At 39.7% G+C, this 20,833-nt stretch overlaps 1 protein-coding gene across 2 annotated transcripts in view; it reads right to left on the reverse strand.

Moving 5' to 3' along the window:
• The window catches only part of LOC134539920 (uncharacterized), a 159,664-nt gene that overhangs the window by 32,071 nt on the left and 106,760 nt on the right, over window positions 1-20,833 (reverse strand). For both annotated transcript variants that reach the window (XM_063382273.1, XM_063382271.1), the window contains one exon: window positions 8,195-8,305. In XM_063382273.1, the coding sequence (XP_063238343.1) occupies window positions 8,195-8,305 (111 nt within the window). The remainder of the gene's footprint in view (window positions 1-8,194; window positions 8,306-20,833) is intronic.

Genomic DNA, 20,833 nt, shown 5'->3' on the forward strand with positions numbered 1-20,833 from the left:
AGTTCAGTGGTGACCTGTGACTGACTTCATGACTAAGAAGACTGAGCATGGTGTTGCTGGCTGCACATCAGAGTGAATCTGATGGCACCACCAGTAGCTGTTGTTTCGAGGTGTTGCTGTTTTCACCCGACTAGACCAACCAGCTGATTGCTGCCTACAGCCTAGCAGATGTTAAGGTGAAAGTATTTTTATTTTTCTCATCATGTTCATTAATTTTTTTTAAATTTTTGTCTAGGATGTTTAATGCAATTTTTATTTCAGCTTTCGTGGTTTATTAATAACAGGCAGATTGTAAGCGAATAAAGAAAAGTATTTTTTTTGGGCAGTCTAATTTTATGATTGTTGACTCAGGAGTTTAATTTTTCTAAGAGAGCAAGTTAAATAGTAAAAAATGGTTAAAAGTAACAGACATAATTTTTGTGTTGATTTTGGCTATGGCCCTGGTTCGATTGAGTAGTTACTGTGTTAACAAAATTTATTTGTTGATGATGCCAGTGTAGGAAGCTAGAGAGTAATGTAATACAGACCCTGGAGGAATGGGCTGTATCGTGAGGGCTTGGAGGCCCTGGTTGTGACTGGGTTCGCAGGGTAGGCGACCCTTAGTAAATGAGGAATGAGCCTGGGGAATGTTGTGCTCTTTTGAAGTAGCAGTGGCTACCAATGTAAGAGGCACGGAGGTGTAGAAGTGGTGGGCCAGGAATTGGCACCACAGGGATGATTGGTCGAACCAATCCTCCCGCTGGGAACTTTTTTTTTTTTTTTGTTGTTGATGTTGTTGGGTTAGAGTCCCACAAGGTGTGTCCACAGGAGGTGGATGTTAGGCATCTATTGGCTTTTGTTGTTTTGAAAAACTTAGAAACATGTTGATAGTCATCGATTTTGGGTTGAAGTCATTTGTGAACCAGGTGCCAGAGGTCAGACCGTCAGAATAATTTAAATTTTGATTGATGAGATTATTGGTAAAATTATTTAGTTTTGGTATTGAGGTTTTTGCCTATGGGTATGTTTAATAATTTTTTTTTAAGACTTTTCAAATAGTTAACGTATACCCATCTTTGTTTAAAATCGTTTAACTATTAATGTTGCACAAGTACAAAAGTATTTTCATTTGCCTATTTGTCGCTGTCACATTTATCAGGAGAACTTGTATGTCAAACTTAAGATACCTATTGTTTATGTTAATTCCAATTGGAAACTATTTCAGTTTGTTGCGGTACCTTTCCGCTGGAAAAATAACACTTGCCACTTAGAGCACGAGCCCAACTTTTTAGCAGTAAATAATGAGCAACTGGTGACCATTCAGGGTAGAAATTTGTTGGATTGTCGTCCCTTCGAAGACAGTTTATGTTTTGTTCCCAGATTTTGAGGTGATGCCATGGGAAGTTCTCTATGTCCTAAAGCTTTATTTCAGGGAGTGACTGCAGAGAAACTTGGTGAACTGTGTGCTTACAGATGCCATTCGGGAACCCACCTCATGATTACGCAGGCTGGTCCTGAACGGTATTTTCTAACTAACCCTGTTGGTAAACTAGAAGTACAATGTTTAGTGAATAAGAACCAAACCTTGTTTTTAGCTGCGGCGGATCGACCTGGCGCTGTGGACATTGAGGTCCCTTGCGATTGTCGCTTGTACATGAATGATGAGCTTAAAATTAATGAACTTTATCCGTGTGATTTTCTTTCTAAAGCTAAATTCCAAATGATTCATGTGATTCCAGCTGCTTGGTCAAAATTAAAAAAATTAAAGATTTTACCTTTAACAGCATCTTCACACACAGTTTTTCCTTCATTAGAAGATTGTTTAGACGAGGATTGGCCTTCTGTTATTCCTCACTTGAATTTGGTCGTTTCACGTTCCTTTGCGAGGCCCGAAGAATTACAGCTGCGAGACCCGGTGGAAGTTGTAAGCTTTTTGTTAAAACATTTACAAAGTATTTCTTTATTTGTGATTGGTGGTACTTTATTACTAATTGTTGAAAGAAACCCTTATCTAGTGGGGATTGGTACCTTCCCCCGCGTATCAGCTTTTAGTGAAAATGTCATGTTAACAATGGAGATAAGCATAACTGTATTTATACTTGGTGTCATAATGTGTATGATTCTTTTTCTGCTATGGAAATGGTTGTCACTCAAGTGGAAATTACGGAAAACTGAGGAAATCTCATCTACTGTACAGACTGATGTTGCAACTACAAGTGAAACCTTTAACTTACGTGAGAAATTTTCTGAGAATTGTCGATTAAAATCTAAGTTGGTTAGTGAGTCAGGTGAGGAATTTCATGTTTACCTCACCCTGTGTGATTAATTTTACAGAACTGATGTTTATGTTTGATTTGTTTTCCCCATTAAGGGCACATAGTTGTTAAACACTTTTGTGGTTAGGATTTATAATGTTTTTTTAATTAACTGTTCAGTTCAGAGGTTTTACTTTTTGTTTAAAGAATAAAAAAAAAGAGACAACAATCGAGGATGAATCTAGGGGTCCAAGCAATTATTAATCTAGGGTTAATTTTTTTTTTAATTATTTGTTTACGCTCGACTTTGATTTAACCTGGGTAGGGATACCTTGTTCCTGGTCTATCCCCTCCCCTGTCCAAACCGGTGTACACTCGTGCCTCTGAAGACAGTGTAATTCATTTTCCACAGACTCAAGTGAGGCAGAGTGGTTAGCAACAAGTGTTTACGTTTTCTTTTTCTTTCATGAAGAAGAGACAGTGCATCGATGTACCACATCCAGAGACTTCAACGATTACGTTACGTAAGTTATGTGAAGAACTTTCCTTCGCCATGTATGTCCTCCTGACTGAGGACCATGTGTTGTGCAGCCATTGAACTTGTGTGGGAGATGGACTACTGTTTCCTCCCCTGTTGTGTGGTGGGCTGCTTATAACTCATGAGGAGTTATACTGTGGAAGCCCCTTCCCAAATCGGTTGCTGTATGTATGTGAACTTTCTGTCTTAAAAGAATGAAGAAACGGATCAGCATGGGGCTCGCTTTCGTCGACTTGTGCCGAATGAAGAAAATAGTTACTCTCGGCCAACCAGTGACAATGCTATTTTTTTTTTCTGTTCTGTAGCTAGTAGCTGCAGAGGTGTGTTATGAAGATCTTGGACTTCATCTAATCCTATGGACATTTCAGGTTCCTTTCCTGATGTTTATCCTTTGTTTTCCTGACTTGTATAGTCCATTCCTTTTCTCTTGAAGGCCAAGCTCCCATTTTAATTTAGCTGTGTTTGTTTCATTTTATTGACATATTTATGATCATCTTTGTTGTTGTTGTTGGAGAATAACATGCCCCTGGACTCATCCTTGGTTAGTTATGCTGTTTATGGAACTGATAAAGATTAAATGTAGGGTGGATCTTTTTGTAAAATATTTGACAACATTGTTTGCTAATTATTCAATAGGGTCACTTCACAGTTTTACTTAATATAATAATTAACTTTTGTTTGTTATCAACCTTGTACTAACATAATGTTTTGATATGACAATAAAAATACACCCTCCCCCCTAATTAACTTGTTTAAATAGGCTTGACAGTGTAGTGTATGTTCTTTGGTGAGATTTTGAAACTGGTGTTGAAATGTTTGTTCAGTTTCACTGGGGAGACATCCCCGATGACATGCTGCGAGGAAGGCAGGCTGAGGGCAGAACTGCTCTGAAGGCTGGATCCTGGGTGTGAGCTGCAGATCACACTTCAAGGACTCTTCTCTCCAGCTTCAACTAGGGCTGATCTGTCCACGGTTCATGCCTCTCCTAGTTGTATGTCGTACGAGTATTTTTACAATGTGCCAGTCACCATCGATTCTTACAGGAAATAAATGTTTCCTGGGCTATTTACTAAAATTGTATCCTGTATTGGTTTAACTTTTTCAGTTTAGACTTTGAATTTAATTGTTGTAGTAAAACCTAACCTTCGTGCGCTGTCTTGTTCGAGTAGGCTTTGAACTTATAAATTTTTTTTGCCCCTTGGTTTTATTCATTGTTAGGAATTTTTATGGCTTGTGGGGCACAAGCCCTTGTAGACCAGGGTAATGTCGCGGTCTGGAAATTTCAGTATTCTTTTTTTCTTAAATTTATTTTACTTTTGTTTCTCGTCAGGTTTACGTGTTGGTGTACGTGCACGTTTCCAGGCTCGGCCGGTTGATTTCGACACGCGGGTATTGGAATATAGGTTGCTGCGACATTAGTTTACAGGCACCGCGGGCTTTTGCGAGGCTGCGTGGTTAGCTAATTCTCGCGGGTCGCTGGCCAGGGCCCGCTGAGAGGTTGCAACTCGCCGTTCCAGAAAAACCCGCTGTGTAACGTCGATTTTGTTTGTTCTGCCACGCAAGGCTTTTGTGTACTCGTTTCGAGGACTCTGTCCTGATTAGTGTTGCCATCTGGCGTCCGACTTTGGAAACGTAGACAGAAATAATCGAACAGCGAAAGAGGGGGAGGGAGAGCTCGCTCGCGCCTGCGCAGAAGGAACTGTCGTCTTCGTTTGTTTTTTTTTTTCCTTGCGGGAGGGAGGGACAGCCATTTTTTTCCTGTGGCTAAGTTTTCCCGGTGTTCGTGTTTTTTTTTTTTTTCCGGAGTGGCCCAGTTTTGTATTTAAAACCTCCTTCCAGGGAGGGGCCGAGGCTTTTTGCCTGGGGACCTCTCTGGAAGCCGGGTCCACGTCGGTTTGAAACAACTTTTCTTCGCCTCAAGTCAGAGGGTAAGTGGTTGGCCATGGCTCGTTCGCCACGACCATTTCTTGGACGATCTTCGTCTTAACCTTTTAAGAAATAGTGTAGTATTATTCCATCCCTATTATTTATTATTTGGTTTTGGGAAAAATCGACGTCTGGTTATAAGCATGTATGTAGTGTTAACTGGGAAGTGTACTGTTCCTCAGCGGAGCTGCGGCGACGGCCATGTTGTTGTAGCGATAATTGTTTGCCGGCTGACTTCACTTTAATGTGTATTTAATGTATTTATTCATTCGTGAATCTATTTGTTAACTTATTTGTTATTAATTCATGTGTTAAACTTTTTTTTCAGAGTTTGTTTATCGTGTTTCTAGTATTTATCTTAATAAATAAAATCTGTGCTTGAATGAACTAATCATGTTTCTTTTCAGTACATAAATTATATCCTACACTTCCTGTATAGGGAGAAGACTTGGTCTTGAGTACCATGCCTACCAACGAGCTACAGTACCACCCCCCAATGTTATAGGTTATTTATTGTTATGTGTATAGGTGTACGAGGGACGTCTGACGGAAGCACGTCACAATATTGACTTGATTAGTTTTTCGTAGAGTGAATGATTAATAATCTCCGCGAAAGGTAATGGAAAACAGAATCTAAAATTTATTTAATTTTAGTTACAACTGTCACTGGTCAAGAATCGAACAAAGGACAGGAACTGATCTAATAAATTAAAAAAAATAATATTTGATTTTTTTCGGTGAATTTTGGAATTTTTCCCGCATTTCTAGCTAAATAATTACATGATTTCAAGATGGCTCCCAAATTTCAAGATGGCGAGCACCTCAGTAATAATAAATGATTACTGCACTCTAGCGGGTTATAATAGAATTAGCATGATTGTAAGACGATTACACACACAAGATGGTGTCCTCCAGCAGACAAAAACAAGATGGTGGCAGTAAGCACTAGCAGGCGGTAGCTCCTGGTAGCATGTACTGAACATAAAATTTCGGATCCATGATGGTCGTCAAGGTCAATGTCAAATTTCTAGGTCAAGATCAAATTTCTAGGTCAAGGTCAAAAATCAAGGTCAAGGTCGAACTTCAAGGTCAAGTCGAATTTCAAGGTCAAGGTCAAATTTCAAGGTCAATGTCAAAGTTCAAGGTCAAGGTAAAGTTCAAGGTCAAGTTCAAAGTTTAAGGTCAAGGTCAAATTTCAATTTCAAGGTCAAAGTTCAAGGTCAAGATCTAAGTTCAATGTCAAGGTCAAAGTTGTAATGTTTAGGCAAAATTTCAATTTCAAGGTCAATGTTCAAGGTCAAGGTCAAAGTTCAATGTCATCAGTCGAACACAACGGTATGGTGACCAGAAAATTATACTAACATGGTATTGGCACACTCTAGCGGACTAAAAAAAGACGGTGGTCTCCAGCAGATGAAGACAAGATGGCGGACATGTCGTCACACCAGCTGATGATATATGTACCTTGGTATTGGTGGTGGTAGATCAGTCTGTAGGTGGCTTCTGTGGAGGAAGGATCTGTTGTTTTTTGCTCTTAGCAGTTTCTAACCAAGGACGGGTATCAAACTAATCAATCCTTATTCTAATAAATGATTTTTTTGATGAATTTAGGTTTTTTCTCGAATCTATAGCATTAAAATTATGGATTTTCAAGACGGCTGACGTCACGTAAAGTGCAACGGTGATTTTAAGGATTTTTATTATTTAATTCGGTTGATTAATTTTTTTAATGATTATTTAAAATTTCCCGTTTTTCTAACATAAAAATTACGGATTTTCAAGATGGCGGCCGTAACGATAATTGCAACAGTTACGTCTAAATACAAGATAGTGGTTCTGTCTCGAACAGGTGATGATATTATAACTTTAAATTAAAAAAAAATTACAAGTCCGAATATACATGTTACTGTATTTTTATATATACCGTATTTAATTTTCAGTCTGGTAAATGTCTCGATGGCAGAGCGGTTAAAGGCGTATGTTTTCCAAACTAGAGATCAGAGCTCCGATGGTTCGAATCACGGCACTTCCGATGTATTTTGTATGAAAATTTACATTTAATATGCCGATAAGGACCATAATAGCTATGGTAGGCAATGGAACACCGACCTTATGTGATGAGACAGAGCGACGCCTGTGCTCTCTATGAAGAAACAACAGAAACAAAGTCGACGGCATCCAAGATGGTGGCCTCCAGTGGAACAGAAAAAAATCAAGAGCGATGCTGGCGCTCTCTAGGAACAAACAGCAGAAACAAAGTTCGCGGTTTCCAAGATGGCAGCCTCCAGTGGAACAGAAAAAATCAAGAGCGATGCTGGCGCTATCTAGGAACAAACAGCAGAAACAAATTCGAAGGTATCCAAGATGGAGCCTCCAGCAGAACAGAAAAAAATCAATATGGCATCAGAGACGAAAATTTCATCATAATGAGTGGGGCGTTCGATTTCAATATGGCGTATCCATCCAAGATGGCGGATCCAAGATGGTCGCCGGGGTCAAGGTAAAAGTCACGGTACTACTTGTCCCGTTACGCTGTGTTCCGTTATGCTCAGCCAAAATGGCCGCCGTGACGTCAGAGCAATCGGTCATTGACCCCGGCACCAGCACCTTTCGCCTGGAGCCTGTTCCCGGACATACCAAAACATACTACTCTTACTTATAGTTAAAGATTTGTCATTGTATCGCTTACAATCATTGGTTATATTATAATCATGTTATAAAATAATATATTTTTTTTATTTTTCCTGTAATTTTGGGATAATAGTATGACAGGGACCTTACCCAGAACTTCGTCGAGATGAAAAGCAAGACGTATAAAAAGTGCAATGTGTACAAACCAACTCCACATAACGTGCATTGTACCTACCTATCGCTGCATAGCAATTCACGGTACCCCTACAATCGTGTTCCGAAGTGAAGTTCAAGGTTATCTGTGCAGGGGATTGAAGATTGGACAAAATTTCAAATATATAGTTTATCTAAATCATAAGTAAAATTAACAGAAACGAGATGTTCGTAGATCATGGTCACAGTTATGGCCAGAGTAATATTTTAGTCTTAAGATTTTTTTGTAGTTTTTGACGTGACAACGTCTAATAAATCGATGAACGCCGGCTGCACGCACGAAAAGAGTCCCGTTACGCACATTGATCCGTTACGCTCATTGGACGCTTGCGCCGCTTATTACAACAATTTCGGCAATAAATGTTAATTATTCTTGCTTTTTAAAAATCTGATTACTACTATAATTTCAAGTATTTATTTATTTATTATTAAAATAAAAATGATTCACTTTTATCCATAAAAGTATGCAATCATTTCATAAATATTTTGTTATGACGTTGTCACGTTAAACTATCGTCCGTAAACCGACTTTACAGACAACCAATTTTATTTTTTTGGAAATTGGTTAATCAAATATTTGTGAGAGGGTCCGGCAGATCTGGTGTCCCTCGACGGCCCTGGAGACAGGAGGTGTTGGCAGCACTGCTCGTACCCGGGTCGTCGGTCTCGAGCTGTCCCCGAGCCGCCGCCGAGCTGCCCGAGGCCTCCGAGCCGCCCCGCGACTCCGACTCGGACTTGAGCTCGGCGAGCACTCGGTCCAGGGCTGCCAACACAAGCGCGCGCTCTAGCCCAGGGGCTGCGTCGAGGACCAGCTGTTCGCCCGGATAACTTTATGCTGTCAATCAGTAGCTATACGTTTCAGAAAGAATGTTCATTTTTTTTTAATAAAAGTCAAATCTCATTAGAAATATTTAAATTTTGAAATGAAAAATATTTAAATATATTTAATTTTATTGTACTTAAAATATAATTTCTACTATAAAATGTTTTTGTAAAACTTTGAAGTTTTATTAGATAGAATGACAAATTTTTTGTAAACAAATTTTTTTATATTCAATATAGTTATTAATTTTAGAATATTTTTTTTATAATTTAAAATAGTTTTATTATGATATACAACAAATAATTTATTTTCAGCCATAAATATGTTCTAAGTCCAATCACTTACCACACGGCTCTGACGTTCAAATTTAAACATGGTTGAAATTCTTGCAGTATTGTCAGGACAGTAGCTATCAAGAGAGATTTATCGTCATGACATAATATGAAGAAATAAAACCATGATAATTCATTTTTCTCTAATAATAGTCGGGCATATTATATGCCACTATCAGCGTTCTGACGGGATTTGGTTGTTGAAATATAAATTAGCAGAAACATGATTGTTTTAAATTAGCTATAAAATTCTCTGAATATTTTGTAATTTTAAGAGGTGGTTAAAAATATATGAGCAAGTCATTCAGTACTCGTCAGTGTGTTGTGTAATCATGTAACATCGAACAAGCACCTGTTCTCATGTTGTTCATATTTGCAAATAAACCTATAAAACAAAACTCGGACCCGAAATTTAAAGCATAAGTCTTTAAGTAGATGGAAAAGGGGAAAGCAGGGAAAATTCGTATGGGAATAGGCTTGGCGGCTTTGTTGGTGAGGAAATAGCCATATTCAGGCGGGTCCACCACTCTTTGACTATGATCAGGACCTCGTCGGCCATTTTGTATGACTTCACAGTCGCCATCTTGGTATCTGCAACTTTTGAAAATCTGTAATTATTGAGCTAGAAATTCGGGGGGAAAAATACAAAAAATATCATAGAAAAATAAGCTTAATAAAAATAACTATTGATTCGATTGATTTTGGTAATTGGTTAGATCCATGCTTGATGCAAAAATTGTAATTACATGTAGAAACTTATTCATTAAAGAATGGTGAAAAGGTTCTCTCTTTGAAGCACTCGGAGATAAGTGGCAGAGGTCTCACCAGGAATAACCAGGATTACACGGTTAAAAACCAACAGAAGTCTCGCTAGGAATAACCAGAAGAACTAAGAGAATACTAACAAAATACTGACAGGAATAATCAGAAGCACTCTGAGAAAACAAGAAAAATATTGGGAGGAACAGTCAGCACACAAAGAAAACTAAAACAGATTTTTTTTCAATCACTATTAGTGAATCATAAATAAATAAATAAATTTTTTTAAAAATCTCATAAACATCTTCTGGCTTGTAATAGAACTCTAATCATGCTGAACAAACGAGACGTTCACAAATTGGCAAAAGCTGTTTTTGTGATATTTTTTTTAATTTTAATTTTTTTAATTTTTTTTAAATTTGGATTTAAACTGTATGGGGCTGGCTATCGACTGGATGTGCTTGGTTTATAGACTATCATGTAGATCTGCCATGAAAATACATGTCACGGCATGCAAAAGTTCCTGCGGATTCTAAGAAGATAGTAGAAATCGAGAAACGGGAGAAATTGTAATAAGTGTATTTTATCTCGAAGAAATTATTGTTAAAGTTTTTATTTTTAATTTTGTTTTTTTTATCACTCGACCATTTTGTTTTTTTTTTGTGAATTTATTTAAATTTTTATTTTTTTAAGGATTTAACCAAGTACTGAAATTGACTTAGTTCATCATTATTTTATCGTGCGATTTTATTGACGAATTTTTTAATTTTTCCGGAATTTTTAGCGAAATAATTATGAATTTTCCAAGATGGTGGCCAAAGGATGGCATCGATAGCTTACTGACAGTTGGTAGATGAGGAATTTAAGACGTTTTTAGAATTTTTTCACTATTCTTTAATGAATAGGTTTTTACATGTAATTACAATTTGTGCATCAAGCAAGAATCGAACCAAGGACCAAAATCAATCGAATCAGTAGTTATTTTTACTAAGCAAATTTTTACATGATTTTTAGTATTTTTTTTCCGAATTTCTAGCTCAATAATTACAGATTTTCAAAAGTTGAAGATTCCAAGATGGCGACTGTGAAGTCATCCAAAATGGCCGATGAGGTCCTGATCATAGTCAACGAGTTGCGGACCCGCCTGCATATGGCCATTTGCTCACGATTGGCAAGCCAGACAAGCCATAGTCCCTTAACAAATAACATTGTCCCTGCTTTCCCCTTATTACAAATCCTACTAATATTATAAACGCGAAAGTTTGTAAGTATGGATGGATGTTTGTTACTCTTTCACGTAAAAACTACTAAATGTATTTGAAGGAAATTTGGCCTACATCTAGCTTATAACCTGGATTAACACATAGACCCCATATTAATATGAAATTCCATCTCTAAGGGAGTGAAAAAGTGATAATTTCATTTTATAACAGAAAAAATCATAGGTCATAGATATACAAATAGTGAGTGAGTGTCATTTCTCTGTCTGACACACGATCATACACATAGTAAGGTCTGGAAAATTAATATTTTTCTCCTTGGTGAGACCAGTTCGCTTAGTGGAGCTCGCAGCGGCTAGCAAAATAAAGGCGCTAATAATACTTAGTTTTGTTCTTAACTTCGTCAATAGATAGAGTTGCATTGAATTTTAAACGCACCATTGTTTGATGCGTTTTTCATGTCTTTAATTTTCGTTTGTTTGTGCCGTATGCGTTCCTAAACCATTCAACCGATTGTGATTAAATTTTTGTGATTTGTTATGCGCATGCCCATGAAGGTTACTGAGACGTTGTAAATATTTTTCAATATTTGGAGCACGAATCGTGTCAAAAATGTGTTTATTTAATTTTATACAGCGGCACTTCGTCTGTTTTTGTTGTATCAGTGCGTCCGTATGACACAGTTTATTTAAAAATAAAAGAGAGATAGATATAGAGTGATATATATATTTAGATAGAGACGGAGAGATAAGTTGAGATAGAGCAAGGTATAGAGAATGAAATGGGTTAGATAAAGAGATATACCTATAGATGTATAGAGCTATATAGAGACTTATATATAGAAGATACAGAGATAGTGGGAAGTAGCCTATATATGTAGATATTGTGCCGTTAATTTGTAAATTCGACACAATATATTTTAAATTTTTATTATGATTTTAAATTTTTGTGTAGAAATTTTATTTGCCCTACTATAGTGTAATTTTAATTTGTTAGTCCGGTGTACTCCTCTGAGTTAAACTTTGTCTCAGTGCTCTGGAGCCCCTTTCCCATCGGCGTATCGGATATTCTGCTGGCCTAATCACTGACTGGCAGACCGCTTACCATTTCCCCCGCCTTCAGTCACGCCTCAAGCCTGTAATATAATTTCCCTTCGTGATCCTAACTGCATGGCAAGGCTGTAGCTTGCAGGCGACCAGTTCGCGGAGACGAGCTGAGATTCGCCCTTTTCATCACGTCGTAGTGTTATATTCGCCCCTCGGTAGCCACGACGGGGCGTAGTTTCCCACCAACGTTGCATTTCCCCCCCCCCTCAATCCAAGTAAGACCAATGACCGGTCGTAACCCCCTGGGGACCGGTGACCGTTCTCTAGGTCTGCCGCGCAAAAACGAGTGCGCCAGAACTGACAGCAAACACTACCTAGCGACTAAGTCACGAACTTCTCCGCTTGCCTACCCTCTAAGGCACCAGAGAGCAGCACCGCTCTCCCTTGAGTTATATGGACGCCAGGCGCGAGTCGATTCTTTTTAACTCAGCCTCCTCCGATAGAGTTCTCTACGGTCGCCCAGTGTGGCCAACTTCAAGACTCCTGCTAGAGTTTTTTTTCGCCCGCATTCGGGCAAGTTCGGTATTTTTCGGCGGGCCAGACACCCCCCTTCCACCTGTTAGAGCCGGTGGGCACTTTTTAATTACGAGACGCGTTTCTCCGCGGGACACTTCGCGCCGCGGCTGCAGACGGATCGTTTGATTATCGGCTAGTCGACGAGACTTTGCAAAACTTCCATCCGGCCGCAACCGACTATGTAGTCGCCTAATTGAGGGATGCTATCCCTAAAATCTTTTCAAGTAGTTTAGTCCGTCTGCAATGTAATAGTTATTTTTTTTAGCTTTTAATTTTTTTTGAAATTTATTATTATGAAGAAATCATCCGCGTCCTGCCGCGCAATTCGCGAGCTCCCGAGCCTGGCTGACTCCACGACTACAGCGTGCTGGGCAACTCCCCTGTTTTGGTGAGTGATGATTCGCGAACCCTCCTTTTTCCCTTTAAATTTTTTTTTCGGGCATTTTCTGCCCCATAGACTGCCTGTATACCAGTTCAAATCAGCTTTGATTTGGACTGTTGCAGACAGGGTTCGATGACGGGGAGAGATTGATTGGTCTCATCTCGTGACCACCCCCCCCCCCCCTTTTCTGTTACGTGGGTCACATTCGAAGAAACGCTTCTACTACCCGACGTGATTGCTTGAAGACCCCGGTTGGTAATGTAATTTCAACATTTCCCCTTTACCTAGCGACGTACTATCTCAGCCGGATGACCAACCCACCAGCGACCAGTGTTTTTCTCAAGAAAATGTAAAACGAATAGAACTAATTTTCAATTTAATCATGGGATCCATCCACTCATAATGCAAATGTTTATATTTCAAACTAAGAATGTAAATTAGTTTAAGTAAGCGCTGGCCAGCCCCAATTTCGTGTTCCTTTTGTTAATCTTGGAAAATTGTTAAATCTTTTGTATGTATGTTAAAATAATTGAAACATGATATTCATCAGGGCAAATAAAACAGGGAAACTATAGATCAAGTTAATCGTGTAGTTTTTATTTTATTGATTATAACGATCCCCCAACTTCCCCTTTGCTTGTTACAGGAAGTTCCTAAATTGTGTTTGTTCCCACCTCGTGTCGCCTCTGGTAAATCATTTCATTTCATTTAACGTATTTTTTTTTTTCAGCTTGTTTCCAAGGCTCTTTTAATTAATTCCAAATAATTCTATTTTGAGGTACGAGGGGTGTTACAACTTGGTAGCAGAGCGTGGTTTCCTTGATCTCTAGGCATACCTGAATAATATAAGCATACCTAAACTAAAAATAAAAGTACAAAAAAAATTTTTTTAAATTAATTTTGGATAATAGCAATTTTGTAATGATATTGTAAACTGATCGCTGGTACACCCCCTAGTTATAATGAGTTAAATTTTTAAAATTTATATTGAGTTTTAAATTCCCGTGCGGACTTAGTTAGCGCGTAGCGCGCGAGACGTCTTTCAGCCAGCCAGCTGTCCCCCCCCCCCACCGCGCGCCCCCGAACGTGCTGTTGACAAGGTCGTAGACACCCCTCCCCGGTCTCTACAGGCTGCTTATCTCTCACGGCGCACGTCCGTGGCGTCGAGTTCAGTTCACCGCCCTGTACGACCTTCGTAGGGGTGTCCAACTGTAATCTCACCTGGAACCTTACTGTCCCAGTAGCGCAAGACGAATGTCCACGACGTATATTTTTTTGTGTTTGTCCAATTAATCCTGGACCATAGCAAATTTTTACGTGAGCAACTGTTCCGCTCACATCCTTTTCCCGACAGCCACATGGGAGCTGTCATGTTTGATTTCCTCCCCCCCCCCTTTCCTTCTTCGAGCGGCCTCTGCCGCCCGCTTATCTTCGAGGGGAGACCACAGCTGACATCTTTGTCGTGACGCCGGGCTCTGTTTATCTCCGCCCGCCGTAGTTACTTTATGACTGAGAGTCAAATAAGTTTATAGTTTTCCACTGTTGTCCCGCAGTAGTCAGCTAAATGTGTTTAAATTTTATTATTAAGTTTACATATGAACAAATAACTATAAGTTAAGAGTACCTTTTTTAGGCTACTAATGCCATTACTAATAAACACGCACATAATATTTAAATATAGATTTTAATTTACATATCAAGGGCTCCCCCCCATCATAATAATGATTTCAAACTATACTGAAAGACATTTGCCTCATAAGAATTTCACGTCTTACTTTATTAAAGTAATAATACTTGAAAACATAATATAGTGATAAAATAATAATAATATAATCAAGCATATTAAAATACGTATTTCCCGAAATTAAGTACCTACAAAGTGACTAGCCTCATTGTAATGTTTATAGTAATCACCGAGAGTGGTGAAATACTTTCAACCTCCAACGAGAGGTCCACTAAATTAATTTGGGTACGTTTAAGCATCCTGTCTCGAGGCTAGCCCACTCTATGTAATTTAAGATACTTTAATTTTTAATTTTTCCATATGTAAGTTCAGTCTTGAACAAGCTGCTTGCCGTAAATTGTTTTATTTTTTTTTAACTTAGTAATACTTCTCTGACAGTTCTTTTTTAATCTTCATGAATTTTGTCCGACGATTTTATCTATTTAATTTTTGATTAAGTTCAATTTTTCTTAATAATCATAATTCGTAAATTAAGCAAGAATAATGTTTGTAGTGTTTTTGTATTGATTTTGCGTTAATACTTGTACATGTTTCTTTCTTTATTTTCCCTTGCATGTAAATGTGATGTACAGCGACGTACATAGATTCTGAGCACAGAAGCTGTCACATCTAGCCATTTTTTTTTTGTTTCCTTTGCATTCTACCCCTAAAGCTGTATTTCTTTTACATCGCTATCGATGATATGGTTTATTTAAGTAAGCGCTACGTGACTTCCAGACGGCAAACTGGTTTCTTTTATGTGTTTTTCTAAAATAGGAGCTAGGTCAAGCTAGCCAACGAGCAGCGCAAAAGAAGGGTCCTACGAGCCAACGAGTCGAGACTCGGTCCTCTAGGAGAAAAATCCTATGACCATAGAGTGTTACTGGGTTAGATCCCCAGCACTCACCTTTGGACGGCCTATGTTCAAACCCCCTCTCAGGCAGTGTGAAACCTATCAGCAGTCATGGAAGATCTAACCGCTCCATTATAATTTATAACCCTTTTGATTGATAATTGTTGGTTTATTGCATTTTACCTTTCTTTAAATAATTTAAATTTGAGTGCGAAGAGTCGTTAATTTATTGTTTTGTTTGCAGAAAAATTTTAAATAATAAATATTAGTTAGTTATATTGAACATCAGAGTTGTATGCGCTAAAATTTCTAAATTTGTCGAATATTTAATTTTTTTTTAAATTCATTCATTCATACGGATTGTTGATCTTTTAGGGTTCCAACCCCAATAATTTCAAAACCTGCCAAGGGAATCTTACCCTTAGGCCCTGTGTCACTCTGGGACTGAGGATCTGTTTTACCTTCGGGGAAGCAGCAAATTTGATCGTCTTCTCCATGGCCTGATTGTGCAGGGCAAAGTCCCAATGCCTTCTGCTTTTTATGAAAAGAAAATTGTACAAGGGTTCTATTCCCAAATATATTTTGTAAGTTACGGGTTACCATACCCATATACAGGGGTTCCAATCCCCATATATCACTGAGTGCTCAAGGACGCATTTCCCTTGTTTCGGCCTCAGTGCTTTTCGGCCCGCCTCACAGTGCCCATCTTTAGAGTTTTGTCACGTGACACCATTCCCAACATCTGAGATCAACTTTCCTCATTACTTCATTCATCGTTTAGTGTTAATTAATTAATTATAATATACCTTCGATTTGATCAAGATATTTTTTTTATATGTAAGTAGTTTACTACAGTAGATCCTGGTACAGGGTAAGTTTCTGGAACCCAGGTTTTTGGTGGCTCAAGTGGGCCACCCTGACTCCGTCTTTCAGGGGGGAAGTATGTGCCGTTAATTTGTAAATTCGACACAATATATTTTAAATTTTTATTATGATTTTAAATTTTTGTGTGGAAATTTTATTTGCTCTACTATAGTGTAATTTTAATTTGTTAGTCCGGTGTACTCCTCTGAGTTAAACTTTGTCTCAGTGCTCTGGAGCCCCTTTCCCATCGGCGTATTGGATATTCTGCTGGCCTAATCACTGACTGGCAGACCGCTTACCATTTCCCCCGCCTTCAGTCACGCCTCAAGCCTGTAATATCATTTCCCTTCGTGATCCTAACTGCATGGCAAGGCTGTAGCTTGCAGGCGACCAGTTCGCAGAGAGGAGCTGAGATTCGCTCTTTTCATCACGTCGTAGTGTTATATTCGCCCCTCTGTAGCCACGACGGGGCGTAGTTTCCCATCAGCGTTGCATTTTACCCCACCTCCCCCTCTTCTCAGTTCCAAGTAAGACCAATGACCGGTCGTAACCCCCTGGACACCGGTGACCGTTTCCAAGGTCTCTTCGCAAAACGAGTGCGCCAAAACTGATCACAAGCGCTTCCTAGCGGCCAATTCGCGAACTTCTCCGCTTGCCTGCCCGCTAGGGCGCCAGGGAGCAGCACCTGCTTTGCCTTGAGTTATATGGACGCCGTGGGCGAGTCGATTATTTTTTATTTCAGACAGCCCCCAACAGGTAGCGCTAAGGTCGACGCAATGCTACCAGCTTCGAGACTTCAATCAGAGTTTTTTTATGGCCCTCACTCGGGGAACTTCGGGACCTTTCGGTCCGGACTCCCAGTCCTCCCCTCCACTTTTGATTCAAGTTTTACTTTTAATTACGAGACGCATTTCTCCGCGGGACACTTCGCGCCGCGACTGCAGACGGATCGTTTGATTATCGGCGAGTCGACGAGACTTTGCAAAACTTCCATCTGGCCGCAACCGACTATGTAGTCGCCTAATTGAGGGATGCTATCCCTAAAATCTTTTCAAGTAATTTAGTCCATCTGCAATGTAATAGTTATTTTTTTTAGCTTTTAATTTTTTTTTGAAATTTATTATTATGAAGAAATCATCCGCGTCCTGCCGCGCAATTCGCGAGCTCCCGAGCCTGGCTGACTCCACGACTACAGCGTGCTGGGCAACTCCCCTGTTTTGACAGGGTTCGATGACCGGGAGAGATTGATACTCTCATCTCGTGGCCTCCCCCCTTCCCTGTTCCGTGGGAAGAAACATTAGAAGAAACTTTCTACCACCCGCCGTGATCGTTTGAAGACCACGGGTGGTAATGTAAATTCAACATTTCCCCCTTACCTAGCTACGAACTATCTCAACCGGATGACCAACCCACCAGCGACCAGTGTTTTTCTCAAGAAAATGTAAAACTAATAGAACTAATTATCAATGTAATAATCTAATCCATCCAACTTTGGGTGTGAAAGTCATAATGCAAATCTTTATATGTCAAACTACGAATGTAAATTGTTCTCAGTAAGCACAGGCCGGCCTATTTTCGTTTTCCTTTTGTTAATCTTTGAAAATTGTTAAAACCTTTAGTGTGTATGTTAAATTAATGGAAACATGATAATGAATCAGGGCAAATAAAACAGGGAAACTATAGATCAAGTTAATCGTGTAGTTTTTATTTTAGTGATTATAACGATCCCCCAACTTCCCCTTTGCTTGTTACAGGAAGTTCATAAATTGTGTTAGTTCCCACCTCGTGTCGCCTCTGGTAAATCATTTCATTTCATTTAACGTATTTTTTTTTCAGCTTGTTTCCAAGGCTCTTTTAATTAATTCCAAATAATTCTATTTTGAGGCACGAGGGGTGTTACAACTTGGTAGCAGAGCACACACACTCAGCAAGGCGATCGACAAGAGGTCAGCCAAACTTTCATATCGTTCGAATGGCCCCTGGCAGATCCAGCGATACCTCACGCCAGTCACGGTCGCGTTAGCCGACTCCAGTTCCGGCGAATATCGCGCGCGCGCGCACATTTCTCAGTTGAAGAAAGTACACCCCAACCTAAAATGAGGGCACTCTTCACTGTGTTTCTTTATACAAGGAACAGCTTTCCTACTACGGCATGCCATACTCAACCAACGTGTTGATATAACAAAAAACCTAGGTAATAATCATAAGTAAAATAAAAATCCATGGTACTAGTTTATAAGAAATTTAGGTTAAGAAGTGTTACGTTAAGTTGTCTAGTTTATAGAAGCGCCCCTAATTCAATAAATTATCTGTAAGTTTTAGCCGTTATTTAGACACGTAAGAATTGTTAGCCATTGTAAGTAGTTTACTACGGTAGATCCTGGTACAGGGTAAGTTTCTGGAACCCAGGTTTTTGGTGGCTCAAGTGGGCCACCCTGACTCCGTCTTTCAGGGGGGAAGTATGTGCCGTTAATTTGTAAATTCGACACAATATATTTTAAATTTTTATTATGATTTTAAATTTTTGTGTAGAAATTTTATTTGCCCTACTATAGTGTAATTTTAATTTGTTAGTCCGGTGTACTCCTCTGAGTTAAACTTTGTCTCAGTGCTCTGGAGCTCCTTTCCCATCGGTGTATCGGATATTCTGCTGGCCTAATCACTGACTGGCAGACCGCTTACCATTTCCCCCGCCTTCAGTCACGCCTCAAGCCTGTAATATCATTTCCCTTCGTGATCCTAACTGCATGGCAAGGCTGTAGCTTGCAGGCGACCAGTTCGCAGAGACGAGCTGAGATTCGCCCTTTTCATCAAGTCGTAGTGTTATATTCGCCCCTCGGTAGCCAGGACGGGGCGTAGTTTCCCACCAACGTTGCAATTTACCCCCACCCCCCCCCCCCTCCCACTCTCAGTTCAAAGTAAGACCAATGACCGGTCGTAACCCACTGGGGACCGGTGACCGTTCTCTAGGTCTGCCGCGCAAAAACGAGTGAGCCAGAACTGACAGCAAACACTACCTAGCGACTAAGTCGCGAACTTCTCCGCTTGCCTACCCTCTAAGGCACCAGAGAGCAGCACCGCTCTCCCTTGAGTTATATGGACGCCAGGCGCGAGTCGATTCTTTTTAACTCAGCCTCCTCCGATAGAGTTCTCTACGGTCGCCCAGTGTGGCCAACTTCAAGACTCCTGCTAGAGTTTTTTTTCGCCCGCGTTCGGGCAAGTTCGGTATTTTTCGGCGGGCCAGACACCCCCCTTCCACCTGTTAGAGCCGGTGGGCACTTTTTAATTACGAGTTGTGTTTCTCCGCGGGACACTTCGCGCCGCGACTGCAGACGGATCGTTTGATTATCGGCGAGTCGACGAGACTTTGCAAAACTTCCATCCGGCCGCAACCGACTATGTAGTCGCCTAATTGAGGGATGCTATCCCTAAAATCTTTTCAAGTAGTTTAGTCCGTCTGCAATGTAATAGTTATTTTTTTTAGCTTTTAATTTTTTTTGAAATTTATTATTATGAAGAAATCATCCGCGTCCTGCCGCGCAATTCGCGAGCTCCCGAGCCTGGCTGACTCCACGACTACAGCGTGCTGGGCAACTCCCCTGTTTTGGTGAGTGATGATTCGCGAACCCTCCTTTTTCCCTTTAAATTTTTTTTTCGGGCATTTTCTGCCCCATAGACTGCCTGTATACCAGTTCTAATCAGCTTTGATTTGGACTGTTGCAGACAGGGTTCGATGACGGGGAGAGATTGATTGGTCTCATCTCGTGACCACCCCCCCCCCTTTTCTGTTACGTGGGTCACATTCGAAGAAACGCTTCTACTACCCGACGTGATTGCTTGAAGACCCCGGTTGGTAATGTAATTTCAACATTTCCCCTTTACCTAGCGACGTACTATCTCAGCCGGATGACCAACCCACCAGCGACCAGTGTTTTTCTCAAGAAAATGTAAAACGAATAGAACTAATTATCAATTTAATCATGGGATCCATCCACTCATAATGCAAATGTTTATATTTCAAACTAAGAATGTAAATTAGTTTAAGTAAGCGCTGGCCAGCCCCAATTTCGTGTTCCTTTTGTTAATCTTGGAAAATTGTTAAATCTTTTGTATGTATGTTAAAATAATTGAAACATGATATTCATCAGGGCAAATAAAACAGGGAAACTATAGATCAAGTTAATCGTGTAGTTTTTATTTTATTGATTATAACGATCCCCCAACTTCCCCTTTGCTTGTTACAGGAAGTTCCTAAATTGTGTTTGTTCCCACCTCGTGTCGCCTCTGGTAAATCATTTCATTTCATTTAACGTATTTTTTTTTCAGCTTGTTTCCAAGGCTCTTTTAATTAATTCCAAATAATTCTATTTTGAGGTACGAGGGGTGTTACAACTTGGTAGCAGAGCGTGGTTTCCTTGATCTCTAGGCATACCTGAATAATATAAGCATACCTAAACTAAAAATAAAAGTACAAAAAAATTTTTTTTAAATTAATTTTGGATAATAGCAATTTTGTAATGATATTGTAAACTGATCGCTGGTACACCCCCTAGTTATAATGAGTTAAATTTTTAAAATTTATATTGAGTTTTAAATTCCCGTGCGGACTTAGTTAGCGCGTAGCGCGCGAGACGTCTTTCAGCCAGCCAGCTGTCCCCCCCCCAACCGCGCGCCCCCGAACGTGCTGTTGACAAGGTCGTAGACACCCCTCCC

Source organism: Bacillus rossius, chromosome 16 (genome assembly GCF_032445375.1).
Source record: "Bacillus rossius redtenbacheri isolate Brsri chromosome 16, Brsri_v3, whole genome shotgun sequence".
Taxonomy (NCBI): Eukaryota; Metazoa; Arthropoda; class Insecta; order Phasmatodea; family Bacillidae; genus Bacillus; species Bacillus rossius.